This window comes from Naegleria lovaniensis (assembly GCF_003324165.1).
Source record: "Naegleria lovaniensis strain ATCC 30569 chromosome Unknown tig036, whole genome shotgun sequence".
NCBI lineage: Eukaryota > Heterolobosea > Eutetramitea > Acrasida > Naegleriidae > Naegleria > Naegleria lovaniensis.
The window spans coordinates 203,399-230,400 of NW_025407856.1; the positions used below are offsets into that span (position 1 = coordinate 203,399).

The window sequence follows — 27,002 nt, forward strand, 5'->3', positions numbered from 1 at the left end:
AACAGGTTCCAACGAACAACAACAACAACCATATGAACAAGAACATGAGCCATATGAACAAGAACAACAACAACACCACTACTCCTCCTCTTTCTACTGTGACTGATCAACAACAACAACATCACAAACCATATCAACAACAATATCAACAACACTCTCTATTCAGTCATGTAAGACATCTCATCCTGAACAAGTATCTATCTGTATTGAATGATGAACATGAATTACCACATGTCAAGTATGAAATTTCTAAAATACTCTCCAATGCATTGTATAAGAGTTCAGCACAAATGTTAATGCAATTCAATGAACATTCGAACCGTGGAAGAGTGAATTTGAATTTTCTAAACAAGTTATCACCTCTTGCATGGTTCTTGTTGGATGTTCGTTCATGTCATGCCAACAATATTCCAATTGTTGAAAGTATTTGGGAATTATTAACAAGTTCCATCTTCACTCAATACGATCGAAGATTGAGATCAGCCATTGTAGAAGTGTATCGTGCACTGTGGGATCAAGTCACACCTTTGTGTTGTGAAGAGATGGATCATCCTATTAAGAATTTATTAGCCAAGACGACTCGTTTGACATCAACCATTTCAATGTCAACAATTTCGACAATTTCAACGATACCAACAACAACAACATGTTCACTTGTTCATGAACAATTATTAGCTTCCTACATGATTGCACCCTCTTTACAAGGAATTTCAGATTTACAAATTGTTCAACCACAACAATTGAAGAGTCATCAATATTTAAAGAGTGAATATCCTCCTGTGGTATTTGATACGAGTCATCTCTCCAAGATGATGATAGCACCACCCATCGTACCATCAACATCCATCGTACCATCAAAGAAGAGACCATCATCCACAAACACAACTACAGCAATGAGTGAAATGACAAATGCTCTCCCGAGTGAAACCACTACTACCAGTACTACTACTGCAAGCACTGTATTACCACCTCTCATCATTCAGACCACTGAATCCAAGAAGGACTCCAAGAAAAAGAAGGAATCGTCAAGTAAGGAATCCAAGAAAAAGAAGGAATCATCAAGCAAGGAATCAAGCAAAGAGTCCAAGAAGGAATCATCAAGTAAGGAATCCAAGAAGGAATCCAAAAAAGAATCCAAAAAAGAATCAAAGAAAGAATCTTCTTCAAGTAAAAAGAAGAGTGTAGACTCTGAAAAGAAGAGAAAACGAGAGGGTACTGCTACTACTACAAGTGTGATGCCAACAGAAACGAGTGCATCCAGTAAAAAGAAAAAGAAACCTGAACCTCTGGATGCTACCAAGATTAAGATTAAATTGGGAGATAGTGTGACTACGACTCCATTGAGTGGTTATGATGCAAGTCAGGTATTTACAAGTAGTGGTGGTAGTACTAGTGTTAGTGGTGGTGCTACTACTAGTGCTACTAGTGGTGGTGCTAGTCATATGGACAAGATTCCTAAATTGAAGTCTGCTGCTGCTGCTACCACTCTACCAGCAACAAGCTCTTCTTCTACTGCCATGACTACCCCCATGTCCATGACACCACAACTCCTTCAACAACAACTCCTTCAACAACAACAACAACAACCAATATTCTACACTTTAAACCTCATCCCGTTGAAAAACAACTCATGCAAACCAAATTCAAACAGCGTGAAGAGAAAATTAAGAAAAATTCAACACCATCTCGTATCATGCTTATTAACATGAATGAAACCGATACAAGAATTTATGTTGAATTAGATGATCATTCATTGACTGCCAATGCCATTTATAGATCTCTTCCAATGAAATCGTTTGAAGTTTCAAGTGGAGGAAAAGGAATTATTTATTTTGCCATTCCACAAGTAGAACAAATTACAGATTTAGAAGAAGAATCAAGATCAGAAGTGAAGAATGGTGAATTAGCTTATTGGATTGATGGTCTTTCTATTGTCATTGGTTATTCAAAAACAAACTATTCTGTAGCTAATGAAATTAGACTCTATCAATGTTGTAACATTTTTGGTGAAATGATTTATCCACTTCCAACAAGAAATATTAATAGAAATGTTACAAAACAAACCATTTCATTAGTAAGATTACCTAGAGTCTCATTGGATATTCCAGAATTATCACAAAGTATTGATATTGATTTGTATGATATGGAATTTCCAAATTTGACAAAATTTATGGCACATTTAATGCCAATTCGAGGAATATTCATGCCTCCATTTGGAAAGTTATTATATTTCAATTTACCACAACTCTATACACCTTCGGATGAAGATCGTGAACATGAGAGATTTTATAGAGATTATTTATTACCAGGTGAAGTTGCCTATTGGGCTGAAGGAGGTGCATTATTATTGGGAACAGGACCAAGTGCTCTTCAACCTCCTACTACCATCACTTCAAGTAGTGGCAGTAGTGGCACGACTCATACCAATCAAGAACGTTTTTATTTATTGACCAAATGTTTTATCATTGGAAAAATGATCACACCCAATTATCGACAATTACCAACCATTGTTGAAAAGAGAATGAATTCTTTGTCTAGTACTACTGCTGCTTCGTCTAGTACTACTGCTGCTTCGTCTAGTACTTCCGCTAGTAGTACTGATGATGCAACGAGTCTCTCCAATGATTTGTCTCTCATACTTCACAAACGTGATATTGTCATTCAAGTAACATTTAAAGATCCATCTCTACAACCTATTGAAATGTTATTTGGATTGAGAAATACTGTAACAGCAGATGTGATTTATGAACACTGTTGTACATTGAATAAGGTATTGAAATTTAATCAATTTGACTTTTCAACAAGTCCATGTGGAATGATTTCATTCTCTCTCGATGATTCCAATCAAGAAATTGCAAATTTACAACATGAAGTGAATGTTGCACTCAAAACAATACCAACACCAGGTGATTTGGCATTCATGTGGGATTCTTGTAGTATTGTCATGCCATTCCATATGAATGGTTCGCAACAAGGTGAAATTGAATTACCAGATATGGCTAATGTTTGGGCAAGATTTAGAAATGTCATTGTTTCTTCGAGTGGTGGTGTGAGTAGTATGACCTATGCAGCAGCCATGCAATACATTGCTTCGAAACCCATTCAAGCCATTACCATGAGAAGATATCATGTGTAAAATATGATGATTAAAATTCTTCGTGTAGTCGATGACTAAGTAATTTTTTCTTTTTACTTGGTTTTCTCTTTTTTTTATCACTTCCCAACCAATGAATTTACAACGGCTTACACGTTTTCCAAGCGGAAGTTGTCGTAGGTGTACACTCGAGTTGTGAGGATCTCGCCAATTTTATCTCGCAACAAAGCGCTGAACCAGTCCGTCATTCAGATGTAACGGCTGCAAATTCAAGCATCAAAAAAAAAGAATATTTACAGTGAGGTTCGTGTTCCCTCCCTCACACTACAATTGTTGTTGTAGCAAAATTTTCATAGAGCAGATCCTATTTCATGATCGATCGGTACCATACAAGCCTTTTCGACAACAATATCTTGTATAAATATATCGAATATTACTCTTAATCGATAAATATGAGCTCATCCCAAAGGCAATCCAACGATGCCGTTGTACTTCAACAACTCGAAGAAACAGCCAAATATATTTCCAACAAGTACCAACTCGGTAAGTGTGCCACATGAATGTCAGTGATCATCTTTATGTGATGCTTTTTGAATATCATAGATTGTGCATATCATCAAGAGTCACCGCTCCGACCCATCTCTCCTTCTTCCTTCCATGCCTTGCCTCATGCATCATTGGGACGGCGATCATCGACTCCTTCCATGATGTTGCAACATCAGAATAATGAGGAGTACGACGTGGACGATGGAGCCTCCGTATCAAGTGCATACACGTTGGCTTCTGGAGACATTCTTCCATTTCATCGACATTGAGTTCCATCTCTCGATCGACTTGTGGTAGTTCTTCTTCTTCATCATCCATGATTAAGCAGGTATTTACCTCTTCAAAACCCATCTCAAATTTTGTCATTCCTCCTACACAACCATTCTTACATGATGAAGACCATGAAGAAGAGAATGACCATGTCAATCATGATGAAGAGCACATCTCTGGAGATTTTCTCATTCATTCACCTGGTGTCAATAGTGCTGGTGAGTTATTTAGTATCACACAAGCACATACACCACTTCGAAGTGGATCATGGTCCAACAAGAGTAGTCGAAGAAATTCTCAAAATGTGATGGTGCCCACCACTCCACTTCCCTTGAAGCCTCAGAGTGTCAATGATAATTCTTCAGCAGTTCAAGAACAACAACAACAACAACAATTAGGAACAGAGTCTGCTCATTCAACAACTAGTAGTGCTACTATTACAGCTCAACCAAAGAGTGGTGGTGGTGACTCTCTTCTTCGACATGAATCATCCTCTCTCGACATGCTTCAGGAATTACATGATCCAAGAAGTAGATCCAATAGTGCACTCTCCAATTACACTATGAGTACTCCACAACACAGCAATAATGTCCTTTCTACCACGCAACCACTCATGTTTGAGAGTAGTGGTGTGGAAAATGATGATCATGTCTTTCATTCTGAACAAGATTTCGAAGATACTGATGAACAATATGCAGATCCATGTGAAGAATTAGATGATTCCTATGAAATTCAGAGAGTCTCTCATTATACCAACTCTGAAGCTATCATTCATGATGTGTTTGATGTCAATACTAAGGAAACTCTTGAACAAGTGATTACTCAATTAAATCATGCAGAAGAGGAACTTGATAGAGAAGAAGAGATTCTACACCCCACGTCGTCGTCGACTCAGCATGATGAAACCATGTTTACCATTCCAGATCCACCCTCTCAATCCAATATTCAAAGCAAACTTGTTCACTATTTAAAGTATCTTTCTCATTCTGTTGAAAATGTGAGAATTCAATCCGTACAAGGCATGAAACAAGTATTGACTTGTGTCTTCTCATCAGGATGTTTGAAATCAAAACTTTTAGATGATCTCTATTATAGTATTGTTGAGACGTTAACAATGACCATTCAATTATTCAAATCTCAATCCAAATATCTCAACAGAGAAATTATATCACTCTTCCATTTGTTATCCAACTATTGCACACGTCAAACCATTCATTCCATGATTGATGTATTAAGAGATAAGAAATTATTTGAACTCTATGATAGTGTGATTACACTCTTCTTTAAAATTGGTGATCGAGCCATTCGTATGATACTTGATCATTTAGAAAATGATACAGAATGGAATAATATCATTATCACACATATTGTGAATCATCCACTCATCGTTGAGAATGTGGTCATTCCAATTCTTTGTAAGGAGTGTTTATCATTTGATATTGATAAACGAACATGTGCAGTGAGAGCTATCAAACATTTGGGAATGATTGCAAATAGTGCTGTAAGTGTTTTTATGATTGTCATGATATTTCAATACTCGAATCGTATTTTCAATCATACATTTGATCATGAAAATATCTAAATACTCGTATGGTCCTTCATTCGTGATATCCATTTGATTCTATGACATCTACTCGCAAAATATATTGAATATATTTAACTGATGAAAATATTCTATCCTTGAATATATTTAACTGATGAAAATAGCTTCCAACTTTGGTGAACATGTTAATGGAAGGTCATGCCAATAGAATTCTCATTGGTGAAGCGATTCGTGCGATGGGTGATGAAGGTGAAAAAACTCTCCTCTCCATCATGAATCAATGTCATGTCTTTAAAGTGAGAGAAGCCATTTTGACTGTTCTTGGTCAATTACCCTATTGTGTTAATTCTAATTTAACGATTTTAGCAAATTCTGATATTCATTGTTACATTCCATCTCCAACTCCAAGAATATTCTATTATTATGCTGGAGATGCAAGCAAAGAATTACCACCATTTCTGTTATTTGATTCAAAGGAATTAATTGCATTAACACGACAATTCTTGAATGATCATCCTAATAGTATTGCCATGAATTCTAGAGACAAGCATAGAATGACGAGTAGTAATAATAATACTATGAATAGTAGTAGTAATAATAATATGAACAATAATATCAATGGTAATAATACTATGAATAGTAATCATATCAACCAAACAACCAAGGATTCTCTTGAATATATTTGCAAACCTGAAATGACTCTTCTCTATGCCATGGCATGCTCAATGAAATCCATCATTTACAACAATCATCAATCGAGTCGACCCAATTTGAGTGGTAGCCGTTCTCATCCTACTTCAATCATTTTAAATATTTCAAGTATATTAGGAAATAGTATGAATCATTCAAGTCTCTCTACATATCAACCGAATGCTAGTGGTAATAGCAATTGTAATAGTACATTTATGAATTCAGATCAATTGAATAATTCCTTCTCAATTTTAAAATCTTATTATTTAAAAGAAAGAAAACGAGTGAAAAGAATGAACCATAGTTTCACTTCACATCGTGTCGTGAATTCTAATCATCATCATCACGATGGATGGAGTGATCATACTCGCTGTGTTTGCACCATAGAAAAGACTGAAATTACCAACATTTCACCTGAGTGTGTTCATTGTTTGATTCATAATGTTCAATATCCTGAAGAATCTGTTCGATATGCTAGTGTCAAATCCATTGAATCCATCATTTCAGTTCAAGTACCATGCTTTCTACAAGTACTTGATGTGTTGAAAAAGGAAGCTCTCATGGATTCATCTCATCGAGTGAGAGCAAGTGCATTGCAAGCTCTTGCCAAGATTGGAACAGAAATGACTCAAAAGAAGAGTCGTCAACATGACTCGACAACGTGTTGGCGACGAGAGAATTCATCAATGTTTGGCAAATCTCTGGATTCCATAGAGGGTGATGACAATCATAATACCATTGATGATGATTTTGATGATTGGAAGAATGAATCATCATCCAATAAGAATCCAACCAGTCTCGAAGAATCTTTTCGGCATTGTAGAATGAGTGGTGTCCATAACAGTACTAGTAGTAATAATAGTAATTGTACTAGTAATAACAGTACTAGTAGTAATAATTGTACTAGTAATAATAATACTACCAGAAATAATAGTAATAATACTACCAGAAATAATAATAGTACCAGTAATAGTACTAGTAATACTTCTAATCAATTGATCCTTTCAAAACATGAAAAGAGAAATCTCCTCTCTAAAATATTGCCACTCTTAAAAGACACACATTGGAATGTCAGAATGGCTGCATGTCATGCCATGTCTTGTCATCATGTTCATATTCTTCAAATGTCCAATTTTGATAAGGAATTTTACAAATTAATATTTCATTACTTGATTGGAGTATTGAAAGATGGTTCAATTTCAAGAAATGAAGTTTCGAAATGTCTTTCTCTATTAGAATATGATGGAATATCTCAATTAATCTATCTATTAAGACAAGATGTACAATCCATGAATATTCAAGTGAGAATATCGTGTGCTTATGGTCTAAGTTTGATTGATTTAGAATCACCATATATAGATCGAATTATTGAAAGTTTGTTCATGACTTGTAGTTGTACCATCAAGACACCACCTCTCGTGAGAAGAGCAGCCATTAAGGCATTGGGAGCACTTTCCAAGAAATCTCACAACAAACTCACGTATTTGGGTCCGCGCACATTACTTCCATTTTTGTATGGATTTCTAAAAGATCGACAAGTGGGTGTTCGTCAAATGGCATCTCAAGTCTTGGCACAGAGTGGTCCTTATGGTGAATTATTATTAATGGAAGGATTGTTAAAAGATTCCAATCATCTCATTCGAGCAAGTGCAGCAATGGGAATGATTCATTTAGGACCTAAAACAATTATTACAATATTATTGGCACTTTCCAATGAATATCATCCACAAATATGTCAACATCTATTTGAATGTATTGAATCGTTTAAATTGGATGATATGATTGATGTCATTATGGGTGATTCTAATGAGTCATTGAATGCAATTGATGGTCACTACGAGAGTAATAATAGTAGGAGTAGTAGGAGTAGTAGTAGGAGTAGTAGTAGTAGTAACAGCAGTAACAATCATTCCATGAATAGTAGTGTCAATGTTTCATCCTCCATCTCTCAAAATATTGAATCCATTGCCAATGCCATTCGTGATATTTTGTCAAGATTTGTTTCGTCGGCTCATTTAAAACAACATTCCAAGCATGTTGTTCGAAGTGTGAACAATCAAAATGTTGGAAGTCATGTTTTAGTAGCTTCTCCACAAGCTCTTCAAATACTCGAAGAATTATTGCAAACTATTGAACGAAGAAGGAAACGAAATTGTTAACAATAAATTATTTTCTTGTATGATGATCGGGTATACTGGCTAACATGGGATCATGTGTGGAAATGGTGGATATCAATTGTGCTGATGGAGGAGAAACGATTATTGGTTTCATGTTGAGTTGCTTTGTTTCAAGCTGACTATTTTGCAATAATTCTCTACCAGTAACACTGTTCCCATGATTTAACATTGATGATGACAGTGGAGTGTTATTCGTTGGTGACGGCAAAGCTTTTCTAGATGAGAAATGATTTTCATCTTGGATCGCAAACACTCGATTATTACCGCTCAATGATGATGGTGCTTCTAATTGAAGCATTCTTTGTTCGACGACATTGGTAATCTTTTGATATTCTTTAGAAAAGACATCAATGGTGTCAAATGCAGTATGTACAATCGCTTCCGTAAGTGAAACAGGAGTTTGACGAGATTGTTGTAACTTCCTACGTGTTTGAATCACTTTGAAAGTGGAAAATAAGCTGGCCAGCGCTCCGAGCACAAGATACAAAACGTTGGGAGTGTTTGGGTTCGACATTTTTTGTTGTGAAGTCATTCCGATTATTCAGAGCAACATTATCTTTATTGACGAAAACGTCTTCATATTTTACAAATCTAGTACTTGTTGTGGAATTTACACTTAATCAAGTATCTCAAGTTTGCCTGTGCAGTGTCATAAATGATGTATTCATTGTAGAGCAAGCTGCTGTGTCTATTTGTTTGAACTGGTTTACCATATGGAACTTTAACTTTTTGTCCAGAACAGGTAGAATCAATCTCTAAATATTCAGAGCCATTAGGCTCACATTGTCCTTGTCCCCATGTGCTTCCCAAAGATCCTGGTAGCTTAGTAACAAATTCTGATTGAGTCTTGTTGTAAGTCGCACCTAACGCAACTTCTGTGAGTAATAAAAGACCACAATTGTCAGAGAGATGAGAATGGCAATAATTGGCAGACTTGCTGCACATGTCAGCAAAGTAGACACCTTTACCAAACATATAACCGCTGTTATTATATACACCATTTGCACACAATTAATTCAGGATATCAAACAAAAATGAATACTTACGTTGCTGGTGCTTCAGGTGGAGCAATTCTCAAACCTTGACTTAGAATACCAATAAAGTTCGTACTTCTTGAACCATGGAACAATAATTGCTTATTTGAAATGTCTTTGCTCTTTTCAATGTATTTTTCAGCCTCTCCTTCTCTCTTGACAACAAATGCATCTTGTAATTCGAGTGTGTATGATGAGTGGGTTGGAGCGTGAGTGTTTTGAATGAATTTATCAATCCATTTCCATTCTTCAGAATTCTTTTCAACAGGAGTTAACTCTGTGTGCAAGTCATTATAAATGCTATCGATTGGATTTTCTGTCTTCTTTTCTTTAGAAATAATTTTAGATGCAACTTCTAACTCAGCCAAACTCTCAACCAATTCAATCTTCTTTTGAAGCATAGTTTTTTGATTAATAACAGGTGGATTTCTTCTTCCAAAGTCATGAGGAATCAAAGTAAAGAATCTACTTGAGAGACTTTCTAAATCATCACTCTTGTTCTTTCCATCAATGACATCTTGAATCTTTTTAAGGATTTCATAACCTTTTTGAACCTGATTCTTTGAGAGTTTTCCTAATGGCAATTTGTTAGTATCAATTTCATATTCTTTCAATAATTCATTAATAAAAGTCTTGTTACTGATGAATTTGATCAAGTCCTGAACTCTTTTTGGAAGCTTTGAGTCTGGAACTGGTTTATCTTGGTCATCTGTCATTTCTTCATCATCTTCTTTCGCTTCATCTTGATCATCATCGTAATCCAATTCAACTAAATCGTATTTTCCTTTGACAAATTTGAAATTGGCTCTATTTTCCCAAGTATTTGTAGTCTTTTCTTTAAATTTCTTCTTAAAATCAGCTTTAGCCTTGTCGAGCGAACCAAATGAAGTAAGTTTGTTTTGACCTTTCGCACCAACACGTCCCCAACGATTGAAAACACTTTGTTTCAAATATTTTCAGTGTCAAATTAAAACCACTGGCCAATAAATAATACACTCCAATACTTACTAGTATTTGCTTCCACTTTCAATCAATTGAATAATATAGAACTTGTTATTGTTGGCCGATGCGTTGGTTTGATTGAGTGTGGCACTCCAAATGTCCTTTCCTTCAACAAGAACTTTGCCCGAGGTTTGCATTCCACTCTCTTCATCGACTGGAACTTTTCCGGTGGAGAGAATTTTCTTCTTTTTGGTTGCAGGTTCCACTTTTTTCTCTTCATTAGCCTCTTCTTCTTCGTCTTCGTCGTCTTCACCTTTCTTTCTCTTCTTCTTATTGTCATCATCGGATGAGGAAGCGGCAGCAGAACTTTTTCCCACATTGCCATCCTTATCAAAGGTATAGCTGTCAGCTGAAAGCCTTTTTACATCATGAATCATTTTAAAATGACATGAAGAATTTCATCATCATGTATTTCATGAGCCTCTCTCGGAAACTTCCAACTACTTACAATTTTGACTGATCTACGCAATCAGTAATGAAACTATCCTTCACCACTGGTACGCTCTTTTCAAAGGCTGATTGAACGGTAGCTCCACTTTCTTTCACTGCTTTCTCAGTGGCAATCAGATAGGAGGTATCATTCTTGATGCTCTTATGGATTTCTCCTTCCTCTTCTTCAATCATTTCTACCAACTTGGACTTCTCACCGCCAGCAAGGCCAATAAACATGAAACTCTTCCCTTTAAACATTTTGATTGCGTGAAAATGGCTATTTTTTTGACTTGAATTTGTATTTGGGTGATTGTCTTCTGTCCTTTTTGTGGTGTTTCAATTTTCCTTTTGATGATCGATTTTGTAAAGTTATTTCGCTGCAACACGACAAAGTTTAGTTGAGCAAGTGAATACAAACGAGAACGAATCACAACGAAACCGATCAAACACAGCACCAACAAGTTTGTCAGGGTGCTCAATGAAACCTCTCCCACTGGCTGTTTACTCTGCACAAAAAATGAGAAGAATTGCTGCGAGCCGTGTATTGGCAAATAAAACAATCACGAAGAAGAACACCTTTTCATCATCCTTCCATCTCATCAAGCAAAATGCCTTCATGAAGAGTACAGCCATCTCATCGGGTTGTTCACTACAAATCAGAAACAAAGCAATTGATTTTTCTTGGGATCAACAACAAAAAGCAAAATTGGAGCATACCTATTTAACCATAGAACAATCAAAAGATGCTGTTAATTCATTGCGAAATGAATTGGAGGTTAATTTAAAGAATGACATTGAAACAATTTCCAAGATGTGTAAGTGTGTTGTTACAAACATGTTCATTCGGACCGATGATGAAACCCAAATTCATGTTCAATTTCTATAAAAATCATTTCACCATGATGCATCCTATTTGACATCTGTAATAGCTAATACCACTCAACTAAACGAAAAGTACATTAAGTTTTTGGAAATGATGACCAAGGCTAGAAGGGCTGTCTGCGAGAGTTGAACATTAACTCTGGAAATGCTGACACCAATGGTAGGTTTAACAGCATTATTGTAAGCTAGGCGGATATATTGTTTTTATTAAAATATACAGAACGTAGACTTCGTTTGTCTTTGGGAAGAAATAGCGATAAAGACGAAGCATTACTTAAAGAAATGGACGATTTGCAATTATTCTTGGCAAAATCATGTTTTGGAATTGAAAAATTAGAGAGTGTACTCGAGAAAATTCAAGTTTTAGCCATTTATCAATTATCTCAACAAAAATTACAAGAAGAATATGAAAGCAAAGCCAGCACCATGAGCATCTCAGACTTTTATCCTCAATCACGTATTTCACTTTTTAATATTGAAAGAGAATTACTTAAAACGTTTGCTGTAGACATTGCAAAAGTTGAGAAAAGGAAGAAACAATTTGAAAACAATGAACTAAGTGATGAAGAAAAGATGAAACCATACGAAACTTGGAAAGACGAGATAACCGTGGAGGAATCAGAAATTACAAACAAACTGGACAAGCCAGAGGATTGGATTATATTTAGATTCCTTTTGAATGATTTACTCTACAGATTTGGATAATTACATTGTGTCATGGAATAGACATTAAATTAGATTTACAATTAATGGTAGTTAATTATTATTGACTAGCTTCTACAGCAAGTGCGTATTTTCCTTGAACATTTTCTTTTGATACTGGGTTCTCAATCACACACAAACATAACGAGTTAGTGATTGGGTTTGTTTTTGTTGCAAACTTCACCGTTTGACGTTCTGTTTCATCGCTGCTTGGAGCTGTTGTTATGGTTCTCAGCAAATCTCTAATATCATTCCTTGCTCTCTGCTGACGATCTCGTCTCAATTGTTCCACTCTTTCATCAACTTGTTGATATTCAGAAAAATCCCTTATACGAATGAGCATAGCAACCAAGCCACACACAGTAAATTGTAATGCCTCTGCGGCAACGAGTTGAATCCAAAAATCATTTTGCGTTTCTCCAGCAAACATAAATACTACCATCAATGCAAAGATTGCAATATAAGATCCTAAGAAAAGAAACAGTAGGAATCGGAGCTTTTTGAATAAGTTCATTTTCATGAATGTTGGAGATTTCATAATGTTGACTTCTAAAATCAAAGGAGCTTCTACTTCCATATATCGGTGATCCAATAACTTAATATTCATTCCAATTGATGACAGTGCATGTCCAAATATTATCACATATATTACAAATAGAGGGAACTATTACCTTGACAATTACAATCTCAAATCAATTTCATTAAATCAAACATACAATGAAGAACACATTAAAAACTTTGGCAATCTCACATAACGCTAAACAAACTAAATTCCATATCATTGAACGTTTTTCCGATGCTTCAATAGCTGTCCGCGTTATTGAAACACCCTTTCCTAAATACAATAAACCACCGAATAAGCAAATATTGAAAATAACATTTGCAATGTTGGCTATTATCGTAGGAGTAACACCGCAACGATTTCCATTACTTGCGCAATCATTAAATAAATAAATTGATGTTGATGTATGAACAAGTTTAGCGAGAGGAATCAATATGATGATCCGATGAAGAGAAAGACTGATCTTTTTAAAATAATAATAGTACGCAACATGCGCAATCCAGGCTAATCCTGCAACTAACCACAACCTGGTTGGATATGCTTCTAAATCTAATTTTCGCATAATTGTGCATTAACTTACCCAGTGAAAATGCCAAAGGCCAGAGGAAGCTTTTCATAATTTATTGTTTGTTGTTGTTGTTGCGTTGAAGACATTTTTTCGGAGGAGTGGAGAAACTCTTTGGAATCAGGTTCGATGAATGCTTTCGTAAGCGTTATGGGAATTTATCAATCCTCATTAAAATTTAGAATCTTTTCTCGATACTCTTCAAAGTTTTCAAAATTGAGCTTGGTTAAGTTTCTCTTGGTGAGTGGTTGTTTGGTGAATGGACATGTATTCTTAGGTTCGGTATTCAAAACTTTAAGCCAAGTCTTGTATCCTAACACATGACCATAAGGTGAAATGGCAGGTTCTTCAATCTCTTCTGATGTGATGGGATCGATGAAGCCTTGGAAATAATTGACAAACGCTGCTTCTTCATCTTCGCTCTCTTCCTCCTCTTCATCTTGATTACTCTCGAGTGTAGTATTTGTATTGGTACTCTCGGTATGTGAGGAAATGGATTCACTATCATTGACCGTGGTAGAATCATCAGGAGGTGTATGAGTCTCCTCTTCTTCGTCGTGAATCATCTTCTTCTTCTTTTTAGATTGTTGTCGTGATTGTTGTGATGACTTTTTACGTTTCTTATTGGAGGAATTGCTGTTGTTGCTCGCACAACTCTTTTTAAAATTTTCAACCCAATCTTCCTTAATCTCACCTGATTTCAAAAGAGTTCGATAAAAGTTACTACATTGATATCCAACTCGTCCTGGAATACGTTTAGAGAATATGCCCCACTGAAAGTTGTCCGTCTCGGCAATATATTCCTTCAGCTTTTTAATAAATTTGGCCTTTTCTTGCTCACTCCATTTGCCATTCCGTTGTGATTCGCCAGGTTCATTAAATCTATAATAGTAAACATTGGGATTTGTTTTGATTTTTGCATAGGCTTCAATTCTTGCTTTGGACCAACCTTCTTTTGTCTGTACATCGGTCAGTGCATCATCAAGAAGAAGCCTTGTTGTTGGTGTCGAGCCAGTGTTGGACTTGGATTTTTGTTTTCGACGACGAGTGGAAGTGCTTGTGGTGGTTGTTGAGGAAGAGGCTTTTCTTTTTCGTTTGGGTTCTTTGGATGAGGCATCATCCTCTGAATTTTCATCCTCATGAGGGTTGAATTCTAAAATGTCATGATCATCGATAAAGTCTTGTTCATCTTGTTCGGATGGAATGGATTCTTCTTCGTCGTCATCGTCATGATTGGCTTGTTCCATGTCATGGCGTACCATTCGAGAGGATGAATTGCGTGCATGGACCTCTTCATCCTCTCCTGATTCTGAATTGTGATTCTTACTATTACTACTACTACTACTAGATGGATGTTTCTTTTTTCTGGTGTGGTTGCTTTTCATTGTGTGTGCATCATTAGACGACTTTTTCTTTTGAGATTTCAATGAGGTAGTCGTTTTAGAAGATGCCTTTTTCTTACTCCTTGATGAATGACTCTTCATTACAAAATCATCATCATTTTCATCATCCTTATATTCTTCTTCTTCGACATCAGAAAAACTAGATGATGCATGACTCGATGGTAGATCTGAATGGAGTAATGAGGAATTTTCTTCTCTTTCAACTTTCTGTTCTCTTTTTGAATTCCTTTTTTTGTGAGTGGAGTTAACTTGGATGTTTGTAGTATCATGAGTTTCAGAAATTTCATTGTCATTATCAATATTCATTTCATTTTCTTCATTCACTGATTCCATTTCATAATTCCATTTATCAGCAATGGGAACCAAATGTTCAACTGTTAAATTTGGATTTGGATTGTAATCTAAAGCAATTTCTTTTCTGATTTGTTGAAGAAATGAGAAATCTGAGCTTAATTTAAGGATAGTCTCTTCTTCACTATTATTACATAATTTGAGAGCATAGAGAGCTTCTTCATTTGTGATGTATCTAATGACATTTCTAATGTCAAAAACTCTATTTTTACGATCTCTGATTTCATATTTCTTAAATAATTCATTTTGTTTTGTTAACATTTCATTGTTGTTTGAATAATGCATTTCTCTTTGTTTTTCTTGCTGTTCAATTTCTTTTTTTGTAAAAATACCTTCCTTTTCAATCATGTCTCTTAAAATTAACTCGGGATCTATATTTTGTTGTTTGGTGAACTGTTCAATTCGATTTTTGATTATTAAGTTAGAAACTAGAGGTGGGGGTGAGGGAGTTGTGTGATATTGTTGTGAATTCTTTTTTAACATTTCATCACAAACAAATTGAGAGTCAATAAATAATTGCACATTGTGACAAGTGACATTGTCTTCAAAATCGGAACGCTCTGAGAGTGCGTCAATAGAATTAATTGTAAGTTGTGTCATCAGCAACTTACCATCGTCTTCAAAAAACAGATTTTTCCCGATTTTAATGCAATTAGATTCAAGGTTTTCAGTTTCATGATGTTTTTTGTTAGACCCTTTCTTTTTCGATCTGTTTCGGGTTGATGTTGAATTGGAAGAGGATGATGATTTGATTCGGCTGCTACTCGTGGATGGTGATTCAAATGCCGAGGATGAAAGTGAAGTCATTTTTTGGCGCTGAAACAAAAAAATAACGTTCCGGTGAGGTTCGGCAAATCTTTCTCTATTTTATCATCTCTGACCTTCGGTAGGTCTTTTGGTTATGGACTCAAAGGGTCACTATCATCATCAAGAACAATGTCTTCTGTGGTTTTGTTTCTTCTTGCTGCAGCCCTTCTTCTTCTGTCAAACGCATCGCTTTTGCTTTCATTATTATTGGACGAGGTCGATTGATTCTTCATGCTTCTAATCTCTTCATCTTCGTTCATCATCACGACACTTGTTGACTTGAATGCTCCTATCTCAATGACACTTGAGTTGTAGCCAGTGTTATTAAGAACGGACTGACTGTCAAATCGTTTATCATAGAGGTTAATCGCATCCAAAACAACACAGCTTAATTTCCAAATCAAAATATCATTTTGGTATCCTGGGTACTGTCTTTCCCCATTCTTTGTTGACTGAATAGATTCTCTCACGATTTGATTCTTTTTCTTAATGTTATTTCTAACACCGTGTTTTGCAATGAGAGGAATATTTTCTTTCAACAGACATAAATTGTAAATCACCTGCATGGCCATTCTTGGCAGATTGTGCTGCTCATCCATTCTATGGTGAGTGTCTAGTATTCCATTAATTTCTTCCAACAATCCTGATTCTCTAGCAAGTACAAATCTGTTCTTAGGATTGGCTGAAAGATATACCAATGCCTGAACCACATGCTGCTTGACCTTCAGGTTTTTTGTGGACGATTTCAAGCACTGAACAATACTGTACAACAGCCCATCAGTGGTACACACTAAGGACTGATTCTGAAAGGTTACCGAGATGTAATCAAGGACTCTTGAAGCCAACTCCAAGGTTTCCTTATCATCGGAACATAACATCTTGGAGAGCCCTGGAAGACAATTCTCCTCGTTAGCGATGAAGGTATCAAGGAGAGGATCTTCAAGCAGCAAATTTCCCAGTATTGCTAAGGCATGCTGTTGGCACCGTTTTTGGCCATCATTCTCTTGATCAGCCATCAATACGGCACAAATGGACTCAACGAAATTGTTAGTCATTGCGAGTGGCTTCCTCAACACCTTCTCATCACTAAGCTTCCGTAAATTACATGAGGCGTGAATTCGGTCCTTTGTTTTTCCGTATAGCAGGCTCTGAATCTGTTCTGGCACCTTGTCCAACACGAGCTCAGACTCAGATTTATTAGCCACATCAGGATTTGGATTAATGATGGGTTTTGTATCAAATTTGAACGTTAATTCGGACAAGGTTTTGGAGCGAGAAGGACTGTCGTAAAGTTTAAAGGGAGAAGAAGCCATTTTTTTTTAACCCTTAACGCCTTTATTTTGAGCAGTTTGAAGGGGCTTTCAAAGTGGAACGTTGGGCCTTTAATATGTTGTTGTTTTACATATGAGCGTCTTTCTTGGCTTCTTTTTGGTTGTAAGTAGAATTTTATTCTCAGAACCTTTTCCAGCAGCACCTGTCATCCAAAAAATAATGATCATCACAGACTATCACCTCCGACTTTTCCAACTACTAGTAGCTGTGCTGTTTGTTTGCGTTGGATTTATACAGCTCATTGAGGATGTCATGTTTACCATAGATGCCAGAGACTTATTTCCACAATTTCAGGCCTTTCATTGGGCCTCTGTCATTTTAGATTATTGTTTTTCAGCATGTACAATTCTTTCCGGTTTGATTGGAACATGTTCTCTGTTATTCATTTCAGATGTACGACATCCAAAATTGAAAATTACAACATTTATTACTTGGGTGTTATCACTGTTTTTGTCACTCGGATTGGCACTGGCTAATGCTGGAATTGTGATATATTTATTGGTGACGAACTATGGACGATTAGGATTCCATTTCTCGTTTGTTTTTTCATTGGTCTATCAAGGAATATTTTCAATTGTTTGTGTGATTGTGCTGATCGTTGTGGTATTCCTAGAAATTCCACTCGTCTATTCAACCTATAAACGAAGTATAGCTGCAAGGGACAAGGGACAAGATGGAGAGAAATTGATGGATTCCGATAACGATGATGATGAGGAAGAATTGAATGGAAATGAATCCTATGTAGCTGTCAACGATGATGGACAAGTGAAATCATCACCCTCTCTGACGAAACAGCAGCAGTAGAGAAATTCACAGAGCCTGTGTGAATTCATAGGATCAAACCAAATCACTACAAAAACACTTGATCGACTCTCATTTGATTCTCGCTAGAGTGATGATGTTCGAAACAAGATCATGCATTTTCATAAAATTTCAAATTGATCTCAATAATACCAAATTGTATTGAAAGTACTTGATCCATAAATAAGTTTACAATCATTTCAAATGAATTTTCTTCTACAACTTGGAATCACGACTTTGTTTGGGTAGTTATAAGAGTCTCGACTCGGCAAACTTCCAATTTACAACATCCCAAAAGTGCTCCATATAATTAGCCTTGTTGTTTCTATAATCAATGTAGAAAGCATGTTCCCAAACATCACAAGTCAAAACAGGTACCAAACCATCAGTCAATGGACAACCACCATCATGAGTGGACACCACCTTCAAGCCATTGGAGTCCTTCTCTCTGACCAACCATACCCAACCAGAACCAAAATGATTCACAGCTTGAGTGTTGAATTCAGCCTTGAATTTATCAAAGCTTCCAAAGCTAGTATTGATGGCTTCACCAATCTTTCCAGTTGGAACACCACCAGCATTTGGTCCGATGGATTGCCAGTAAAAGTTGTGATTGTAGACTTGAGCAGACAAATTGAATGCCTTTCCCTTGTAATTCATCAAAATTTGTTCAATGGTCTTTCCTTGTAATTCGGTTTCGGTTTGAGCAAGTTCGTTCAACTTGACAGCATAACCCTTGTGGTGCTTTTCGTAGTGGAATTCAACTGTTTCTTGAGAGATGTGAGGAGCAAGAGCATCCTTGGCGTATGGCAATTGAATGACTTGATCAAGGAAAGACATTTTGTGAAATTGTTGAGAGTGTGATGAATGAATAGGTATTTTTTTTTGATTTGTTGTAACAAGCTTAATGCGGTCTCGGAATAAAAGGTTTTAGAACCAATCGTTTGTGCGCACTGTTGTGCGAAGAATACAAAGAATCCTTGTGGATCAAGCATCGAGTAAACTTTGAACAATAAATTAGCGGACCTTTCTTTCGTGAAGAGGTACAAAACCACACAAGAAGTGGGTTGGATCTATTTTACATTTTTATTTGTTGTCAGGTTATTCGTTTTGAAAATCTTGATAGAAACTCCACATGCAAGCGATCAGAGCTAGTCCATGTAATTTTCAAGTATCAGATGTGTAATGGACAGTCTCTTTTCTCCCCGAGTTAAGTTGTCCATGTAATTGTAATTAATCATATACTTGTTAAATTGTTCTCGAATGATTTGATCCTCGTCATCCGAAACCGATCCATCGTCTGCACATTCATTATTGGCGTTAAAATTGGATTCTGCTGTACCTGTCGCTGCCGATAAACTTTTCCTACTTCGGTACAATTTGAAGAGGTATTTGTGATTCTCTGTAATTTCTTCTGCTGTTTTGTTCGAAGTCAAAGTTCTCAAATCTGGATTAGCACCATACAGTATGAGTAAGTTACTTTTTCCTTGAATTCCTTTCGTTTCTCGTTCACAGCAAAAATGTAAGGGTGTATAACCGTCAGGATTGTTTGCTCTCTTATTAATACATTGTTTCCCTTGTTCCAGCAAAAGCTTTACCACATGTTCATCCCCGAGTGCATGATGAATAGGGAAGAACCCTTGTTTATCACAAATATTGGGGTTGGCATGATGTTTTAAAAGCCAAGCAACCAAATCCTTATTTCCTTTTCTGCAAGCCAACACTAGAGGCGTACATCCTGTTGCTCCTCCTAAACTGTCTATGGACTCGCCATATCTCAGTAACAATTTGATAATTTTCTTGTTTTGAGATGAGTGAATTGGCTTCCAGAGCAGGACATCAGGAATGGTTGGACTAGCTCCGTTCTCAAGAAGCAGTTGAATCATTTCAAAAGGTGAGGCTGTTAATTGCTTTTCTCCGCTTTCCATTAATCTCACGAGCATGGAAATACATGTTTCTTTCTTTCCTTTTGGTGTCTTTGTATTCGGATCGAAACCGAAACGCAGCATGGTGTCTACAAATTGGCCCGACCCCTGAAGCACAGCTAGATGAAGGAGAGGAAGAGAATCCGTTGAACCTAACGAAATAACTGAAGTTTTCAACATTTCAAGCTGAGAGGTGTCCAATAGCAGACGTTTGAGAGACTCAATGTCGTTGGATTGTAGACAACGAACAAAGCCTTGTTCGGCAGATGTGGGTGTGTTTGTAATCATTGTTTGAATTTTTTTGTATTATTTTTGGATCTATTCTTGAATGCTGTACTAAGCTCTATTTGAAAATGGAAAATACAGCAAAAAGGAATGTTTGGCAAAACAGAAACATCATGATAGGCCTCATGATCGAGATCACATGTCATGTGCAGCATTATTTTAGTAACAGTTGATTTTTGTCTCAATGTTGGATGAATAAATATATCGCGCCAATATTAATATTTTATTGCGCTCATGATAAGAAATTAAAGGCCGTGTCTTTTCATGATTTGTTCAACCTCTTCTACGTCTGTGGTACTTCCCAAATAAATTGGCTCACGTTGGTGGATCTTTGTTGGTACAATGTCCAACATACATCCTTTTAATCCTGCAATACTCTTACCACCAGCCTTTTCAATGATATAAGACATTGGGTTACATTCATAAAGCAAACGTAATTTACCACTTGGAGATGCCTTATCAGCTGGATACATGAAAATACCACCCTTAATAATAGTTCTGATAATAATAATTCAAACATTCATTTGTTGTTGAGATCATGAATTAAGATCATTATTGCATCGTTGAAATTTGAAAACAACAGATTCGGATCCTATAATACTCACCTATGAACATCAGCAACCATAGAACCAACGTATCTGAGAGAATATGGTTTCTTCTCATCGCTTCCTTTCTTCAATAAAGTATATTCCTTGGTACTATATTGTACAATAAATTCAAATAAATTTGAAAAAGAGTCTACCCTATACTTACCTTTCATTCCATGTTCTATGATTACCTTCATTCACTGAATAAATAGAACCCTTCTTGGGTACTTTCATTTCGGGATGAGTTAAAACAAAATCACCACTGACGGGATCCAACGTATAACCATTGACACCTCTCTTCGTGGCGTTCACGATCATGGTACAAGAGCCATACATGGCATAACCTGCTGCAACAATATTTGATCCACTTTGTAAACAATCTTCCAATGAACCATAACAACCCTTCTTCTCAGGTTGGAGACGCTTGTAAATACACCAAATGGATCCAACAGGAACAGCAACATCAATATTGCTACTACCATCTAAAGGATCAAAGCAAACAACGTATGGACCTTGAATTTCGCTTGGATCACAACTTGGGAGGATGATATCGCCATTCTCTTCGGAAACCATGGCACAAACTCTTTTACATTTGGAAAGAGAATTGATGAAATAATCATTGGCAATAAGATCGAGTTTTTTAACTTCCTCTCCCATGGAATTAGTAGTTCCAGAGACACCTGTCAAATCTTCAATTGCTGTTGTTGGATCATGATGAAAATAAGAGATTGAAATAAAAGATCGTGCAAGGATTAATAGAAAATTACATGAGAAAATTCCGAATCATAAATTAATTTTAAAACATGTTATTAAATTATGAAAACATAATTCAATCTACTTACGTGCTTTACGAATGCAAGCAGCAATATTCTTGCAAGCAATTTGAATGGCATCATACACAATGGTCAGATCATGTTGTGCATCCAAGTCGTCTTTGAATGATTCGAGAATGGATTGATTGAGTGTTGCGAAAATTTTGGTAGTTACAGTGTAAGTGGACATTTCAGAGTGAGAACCAGCTATTGCGAATTTGTGTTTAATTTTTTTGTTGGTTTGGCTTAATGTTGAGCGACGTTTGAGGTGCTCTTATTTGGTAAAAAGAGCGTGTTGGTCTGGGGTCTCTTAACAACAAGAAGCACGAGGGGTTTGAAAATCCAGAGTAATGGTCTGCGTTGTTATATATTATGAAAATCCAGAGTAATGGTTTTATTCCATCTCCTTCAAATTCTCTGAGGGCATGATACACTTTAATTCTTTGTTTCCAAATTATGATTGTTTGCTTTCATTTGGCTTTGAACAAAAAAATGGGCTGCGACCAATCGAAACAACAAGATGTCTCATCATCAAAGAGAGAAAAAACAACTACTGCCAACAACAATCAAAATTCGGGACAAGCACCATCAAATCAAACAACTCCATCCACTCACCAAAATAATCAAAATACACCACATTCAAATCCACTAACGGCAAAAACTGGCAATCAAACCAATGATGATCCGACGGTTGCAAAATCTGTGGCTGAGAGTTGGACTGATTTTCGGATGAAAGAACGAGAAATGTTTGACAAAATTTTGAACAAAACCACTAAAAAGTTTATTTATGTGAGTCATAGTCCTAACCTTATGGGAGGAGGAGATTATGACAATATGTATAACGGAGAAGAGGAAGAACCAGAAAATGAAGAACGAATGAAACAAGTGGATAAATTACTGAAAGACTCAAATATTTTCTCTGTTCCGATATCTGATTCAATAGATAACCAAGGAGTGATTGAATATATCATAAAAACATCATCGAACAATGGCTCGGATCAAACATCGACGAATCATGATGATACTGATATTACACTTATAAAAAGAATTGAAGAGTTGACAGTCAACGCTTTAAAGAATGTGAAAATTAACGAACAACTCATTGGAGGAGAATTAGTCGTTCAACTTCCAACTCTTGGTGCAGAATCTGAATAAATTATTATTGAAAACGGATAAAATATTGTTTTTATTCATCCAAACTAGCACACTAAATGATGTGAAATCCTGTCAATGAGTTGGAAGAAAAATCAATGGCCTGTAACAATTTCATTTTGAGCAATTCCTTATCATCATAATCTGGCATGTCTAAGGTAAATGAGCACACATGAGATACAGGAAGAGACTCTCTCGATGATGAAACTTTCTGGATGGTGATACGTCGTGTTTGAGTCGATGATCCTTGTTGAGTCCACGAATAGGAAAAGCCACACAACCCAGTCACAAACTCAATAAATTGTCTCAATTCAACGGTTGAAAATTCAGAAATCACCTCAATCAGATGATTTGGAGTCGTACTGTTCGATGAAAATCCTTTAAATTTCAATAAGGAAATAATGGCTTGAGAATCGATATAGTCAGATCCACAACATAACAGCATGAGCTCTTTCCATGAAAATATAATGAGTTGTGATTGTTGTAATTCCACAATAGAGTCAAAACCTTTTTTCAGAGCTTTTAGTTGTTCCAATCTTTGAGTCAGCATGACATGTCTCATTTTGAGTAATGCAAATTCCTTCTTGTTTTCATCGGTGACCAACTTTTCTTCACATCCTGGAATTTCAGAAAAGTCCAAACACCATTCTTCCACTCCACCATGAGATAGTAACAAACGAAGTGAATTTGCAATTGACTCATCATACAATTCTAAATCTCTAAAGGTTATAAGTAATTTGGAATAGTTGGGATCATCATTCAAAGTAGGTTTGTAAGACAGAAATTTAAATACAAATGGAGATAATACTTCAGGAATGACTCTTTGATCATAAATTGCCTTAATCAATATTTTACCAATGGCCTCAAATAGCTTCGGATCTGCATTTGGTTTGGGCAAGAAGGTTTTACAATTTCCTCCACATTCAAATAAATTAAATTCTGGAGAAATACATTGCTTGAAAAATTCAGTGTACATGTTGGAGGTGAGTCCACCTAAATCATGTCCAATTTCACCATAAAATTGAATTTGTAAACGTTGCAATAAATCTTCAGCACTCAAAGAAGTAAATGCTTCAATGGTATGCGTCACAATTTTCTCTCTCTTCATTTTGATTTGAATAATTTCAGATTTTTCTCGTTGCATTCTTCGTTTGTAGTGATACAAGAATCGAGTGAATGATTGCATCTTGTCTTCTGTGGTAACCAATTGACCATGTACTGAAAGTTCATGATAAATGGAAGTATGAAAGTAAATGTGTGAAGATAGATCTTGTGCAGAAATACGTTGTTTAGGATCTTTTTGAAGACATTGCAAAAGTAAATCTTTCAAATAGACATTCTCATAATGATCTGGAATGGTTGCACTACTCTCGTTGGGCATGATGATAATTTCATGGTCTGGATAATATGCTTTAAACATCATGGCTCCAAAAGCCCAAATATCAATGGCTGGAGAAAGGAGTGAACGTGTAAATTCTTCATTACCAAATGAGGCATGAACCAGTTCAGGTGCCATAAATCCAAGTGTACTTCGGATGGTAATGGAACTTTTTGTAAGAGAATGAGTATCTTTGGAAATGTCAAAATCAATGAGAATGGGTCTATACATGTTGTGTGGTTGTTGTTGTTGTGGTTCAATCCATGGTTCGCTTCGAGTCGTTCTTGAAAGAGGAGAGAGTACAATGTTATCAGGTTTAACTATGGGAGAGAATACATGAATATGAATATATATATAGACATGAATGTGAAAATATATATATACACTACTTAAGGTCTTAATGAATTCACTCAATACTTACTATCACAGTGAATAATTCCATTATCATGAATGTACTTGATGGTTTGTGCAATGGAATGAAAAATGTGTCGTTTTTCAAATTCAGAAGGATTGGTAGAGAGCCATTCCGTCAATGTTTCATCTCCTCTATATTCCATTTGAACATTTACAAAATCTTTTTCAATGAAAAATGCTTCTAATTTCACGACACAAGGGTGATTGAGTTTGTATAAAATGTGAACTTCCTTAATGAACTGCCTTCGACTCGAGTCATTGGAGAAGGAATATTGTTTCAAGATGGATATCTTGTTTGCAAATTTCACTTTCAAAACTCTTGGATTAATATATTTTAAAATTTCGTAATCTTTTAACGATCTCTTAACTTCAAGTTTGGAGTCTTTCAATAAATTAGGTATCGGAATATCTTGTTTGGAAATAGTATTCAAGTAGAGAGTCACCTCTGGATGAGTTTGGCTCAGAGTTTCAATGTCCTTTTCAAGTGTTTGAATTTTTTGTTCACATTCATTCACAACTGCACTTGCTTGTTGAACTTGAGATTCCAACGCCAATAAAACTTCCTTACTTGCTCCATCGATTTCATGTGATTCTTTCATGAATTTTAACTTTAAATGATTTCTCTTGGCATCTCGTAGTTCAGATTTCAGACCACAAAGAGTGGAATATATATTCTCTATCGTTGTTAAATCTGGTGTGGGGGTATTATCCATAAATATTCTCATTTCATCAATTTTTTTCGAATAAAACGATTCAAGTTCCTTGATGTGAGTGACACTTTCGTTCAAATTCAATGTATCTGAATTTTTGCAGCATTGTATAAATGTAGGAGTTAATTGTACAATTGTTTGAGCACAGTCTTCACTGGATACTTGTGTTTCGTTCTTGAATTCCTCAATCATGGTCTTTTCATCGTGTAGCGCATTCAAAAATTCAAAATAGGCCTTATTGGTTCTTTGAAACGCCAATGATAACTTTTGGTTGGCCTTTTTAATGTACTCTGTGTATTTCTCCGCATTCGATAGCAGTTCAACAAAATTGCTATCCTGTGTGGTGTTGCTATTGATTGTTTGGTATTTAGGCTGTACAAGGTTTAAAAGTCGTTCCATTTCTGAAATGTTAGAAACTAGTTTTTCATTTTGTTCGAATTTTGAGAGTTGGTCCTGAAGATCTTTTGATAAATTTCGTAAATTGTCAAGAACTTCATGTCTCATTTTCTCTCTGGTCTCAACTCCATTCAAAATTTCTGGCGTCATTGTATTATTTTGAGTGATGAAATTGTGAAGATTTTGTTCAAATGACTCTAATTCTGCTAATTGTCTATTTACAAGATCGATATGAAGAGCAGTAGATCTAGGTAATGATTCTACGTGTTGAGTGTTACAAACTCCTTTAATTTCCTCTTTCAACAATCCACTCAATTCAAATAATGATTCATTGAGAGAATTCCTAAATTGTGTAATTTGCATCCATGTATCAGAAAATGATCCTGAGAGTGCTGAGGAATCTATTTGACAAGTTAATTTAAATAAATGTGAAGAAACATTTCCCTTTCTTTTTGCTTTCACGTTTTTTGATGAAGTAACAGTTACTTCATTGATCTTATTCGAATTTGATTCTGATGCTAGGCTGCTATTCGGGTTGGATTCAAAATTAGTCGTTACATGTTCTTGATGTACAGAAATAGGAGATGCAGCAGCAATGGTTTGATCCTTGATGTTTTCAAACTTGTCCGTTAATTCATTTCGGTTGTTATTATTATTATTATTATTATTTATAAATAGGATCGGAGAGTGGATATCAATTGCATTGGATGATGCAAACGGATTTTGATTCAATGGATCTGAGAGAGAGTTGCCATGGAAAGTGGTGAGACTTTGATTGGATGTTGTTGTTCTCATCCATTGATCTAAATATTCTCTCACTTTTTGTTCCGAATAATGATACTTTTTCAACAAGACAATAATTCTCTCTCGACTGATCGAGGGATATCCCAAACATATAGCATCCACCACTTGTAGCATGGATGTGGGAATTTCCAATGAATAGGGAGGTTTCCTTGTTGGTTTGTTTCTTTGAAACATTTTTTTTACATGTTGAGGTGAATCCATTGACAATGACGTGTATGGTCAAGAAATTTGTTCGATACTGGATATGGACATGCTCAATCAGACACACCGCCATTTTGAAGATCTCCTCTTTATGTTGCTTCCAATGTTTCAAATGAATGAACAGTTTGGCGCCAAATTTTGTACA

General features: G+C 35.9%; 15 protein-coding genes across 15 annotated transcripts; 6 read left to right on the forward strand and 9 right to left on the reverse strand.

Moving 5' to 3' along the window:
• Positions 1-32: 32 nt before the first annotated feature.
• Positions 33-3,136, forward strand: C9374_008418 (uncharacterized protein; the record flags this gene model as incomplete). Its single annotated transcript, XM_044698492.1, has 2 exons — positions 33-1,615; positions 1,726-3,136. 2 exons carry the CDS (start codon positions 33-35, stop codon positions 3,134-3,136), a joined length of 2,994 nt encoding a protein of 997 aa, XP_044545537.1.
• A 410-nt stretch (positions 3,137-3,546) lies between these two features.
• Positions 3,547-3,909, forward strand: C9374_008419 (uncharacterized protein; the record flags this gene model as incomplete). The annotated part of the gene is made up of 2 exons (XM_044698493.1): positions 3,547-3,637; positions 3,698-3,909. 2 exons carry the CDS (start codon positions 3,547-3,549, stop codon positions 3,907-3,909), a joined length of 303 nt encoding a protein of 100 aa, XP_044545538.1.
• A 47-nt stretch (positions 3,910-3,956) lies between these two features.
• On the forward strand, positions 3,957-8,302 carry C9374_008420 (uncharacterized protein; the record flags this gene model as incomplete). The annotated part of the gene is made up of 2 exons (XM_044698495.1): positions 3,957-5,411; positions 5,618-8,302. The coding sequence occupies 2 exons, from the start codon at positions 3,957-3,959 to the stop codon at positions 8,300-8,302; spliced, it is 4,140 nt and encodes a 1,379-aa protein (XP_044545539.1).
• A 7-nt stretch (positions 8,303-8,309) lies between these two features.
• On the reverse strand, positions 8,310-8,834 carry C9374_008421 (uncharacterized protein; the record flags this gene model as incomplete). Its single annotated transcript, XM_044698496.1, has 1 exon — positions 8,310-8,834. The coding sequence occupies one exon, from the start codon at positions 8,832-8,834 to the stop codon at positions 8,310-8,312; it is 525 nt and encodes a 174-aa protein (XP_044545540.1).
• Positions 8,835-8,911: 77 nt separating this feature from the next.
• Positions 8,912-11,046, reverse strand: C9374_008422 (uncharacterized protein; the record flags this gene model as incomplete). The annotated part of the gene is made up of 4 exons (XM_044698497.1): positions 8,912-9,302; positions 9,367-10,293; positions 10,363-10,713; positions 10,805-11,046. 4 exons carry the CDS (start codon positions 11,044-11,046, stop codon positions 8,912-8,914), a joined length of 1,911 nt encoding a protein of 636 aa, XP_044545541.1.
• Positions 11,047-11,305: 259 nt separating this feature from the next.
• Positions 11,306-12,375, forward strand: C9374_008423 (uncharacterized protein; the record flags this gene model as incomplete). The annotated part of the gene is made up of 3 exons (XM_044698498.1): positions 11,306-11,603; positions 11,718-11,751; positions 11,898-12,375. 3 exons carry the CDS (start codon positions 11,306-11,308, stop codon positions 12,373-12,375), a joined length of 810 nt encoding a protein of 269 aa, XP_044545542.1.
• A 58-nt stretch (positions 12,376-12,433) lies between these two features.
• C9374_008424 (uncharacterized protein) lies at positions 12,434-13,588 on the reverse strand (the record flags this gene model as incomplete). Its single annotated transcript, XM_044698499.1, has 3 exons — positions 12,434-13,036; positions 13,089-13,461; positions 13,515-13,588. 3 exons carry the CDS (start codon positions 13,586-13,588, stop codon positions 12,434-12,436), a joined length of 1,050 nt encoding a protein of 349 aa, XP_044545543.1.
• Positions 13,589-13,660: 72 nt separating this feature from the next.
• C9374_008425 (uncharacterized protein) lies at positions 13,661-16,060 on the reverse strand (the record flags this gene model as incomplete). The annotated part of the gene is made up of 2 exons (XM_044698500.1): positions 13,661-15,813; positions 15,865-16,060. The coding sequence occupies 2 exons, from the start codon at positions 16,058-16,060 to the stop codon at positions 13,661-13,663; spliced, it is 2,349 nt and encodes a 782-aa protein (XP_044545544.1).
• A 92-nt stretch (positions 16,061-16,152) lies between these two features.
• C9374_008426 (uncharacterized protein) lies at positions 16,153-17,373 on the reverse strand (the record flags this gene model as incomplete). The annotated part of the gene is made up of 1 exon (XM_044698501.1): positions 16,153-17,373. One exon carries the CDS (start codon positions 17,371-17,373, stop codon positions 16,153-16,155), a length of 1,221 nt encoding a protein of 406 aa, XP_044545545.1.
• Positions 17,374-17,551: 178 nt separating this feature from the next.
• C9374_008427 (uncharacterized protein) lies at positions 17,552-18,196 on the forward strand (the record flags this gene model as incomplete). The annotated part of the gene is made up of 1 exon (XM_044698502.1): positions 17,552-18,196. One exon carries the CDS (start codon positions 17,552-17,554, stop codon positions 18,194-18,196), a length of 645 nt encoding a protein of 214 aa, XP_044545546.1.
• A 246-nt stretch (positions 18,197-18,442) lies between these two features.
• On the reverse strand, positions 18,443-19,033 carry C9374_008428 (uncharacterized protein; the record flags this gene model as incomplete). The annotated part of the gene is made up of 1 exon (XM_044698503.1): positions 18,443-19,033. The coding sequence occupies one exon, from the start codon at positions 19,031-19,033 to the stop codon at positions 18,443-18,445; it is 591 nt and encodes a 196-aa protein (XP_044545547.1).
• Positions 19,034-19,344: 311 nt separating this feature from the next.
• C9374_008429 (uncharacterized protein) lies at positions 19,345-20,406 on the reverse strand (the record flags this gene model as incomplete). The annotated part of the gene is made up of 1 exon (XM_044698504.1): positions 19,345-20,406. The coding sequence occupies one exon, from the start codon at positions 20,404-20,406 to the stop codon at positions 19,345-19,347; it is 1,062 nt and encodes a 353-aa protein (XP_044545548.1).
• A 242-nt stretch (positions 20,407-20,648) lies between these two features.
• Positions 20,649-21,992, reverse strand: C9374_008430 (uncharacterized protein; the record flags this gene model as incomplete). The annotated part of the gene is made up of 4 exons (XM_044698506.1): positions 20,649-20,901; positions 21,009-21,101; positions 21,157-21,688; positions 21,833-21,992. 4 exons carry the CDS (start codon positions 21,990-21,992, stop codon positions 20,649-20,651), a joined length of 1,038 nt encoding a protein of 345 aa, XP_044545549.1.
• Positions 21,993-22,294: 302 nt separating this feature from the next.
• C9374_008431 (uncharacterized protein) lies at positions 22,295-22,957 on the forward strand (the record flags this gene model as incomplete). The annotated part of the gene is made up of 1 exon (XM_044698507.1): positions 22,295-22,957. One exon carries the CDS (start codon positions 22,295-22,297, stop codon positions 22,955-22,957), a length of 663 nt encoding a protein of 220 aa, XP_044545550.1.
• Positions 22,958-23,009: 52 nt separating this feature from the next.
• Positions 23,010-26,830, reverse strand: C9374_008432 (uncharacterized protein; the record flags this gene model as incomplete). Its single annotated transcript, XM_044698508.1, has 2 exons — positions 23,010-24,652; positions 24,754-26,830. 2 exons carry the CDS (start codon positions 26,828-26,830, stop codon positions 23,010-23,012), a joined length of 3,720 nt encoding a protein of 1,239 aa, XP_044545551.1.
• Positions 26,831-27,002: the final 172 nt, after the last annotated feature.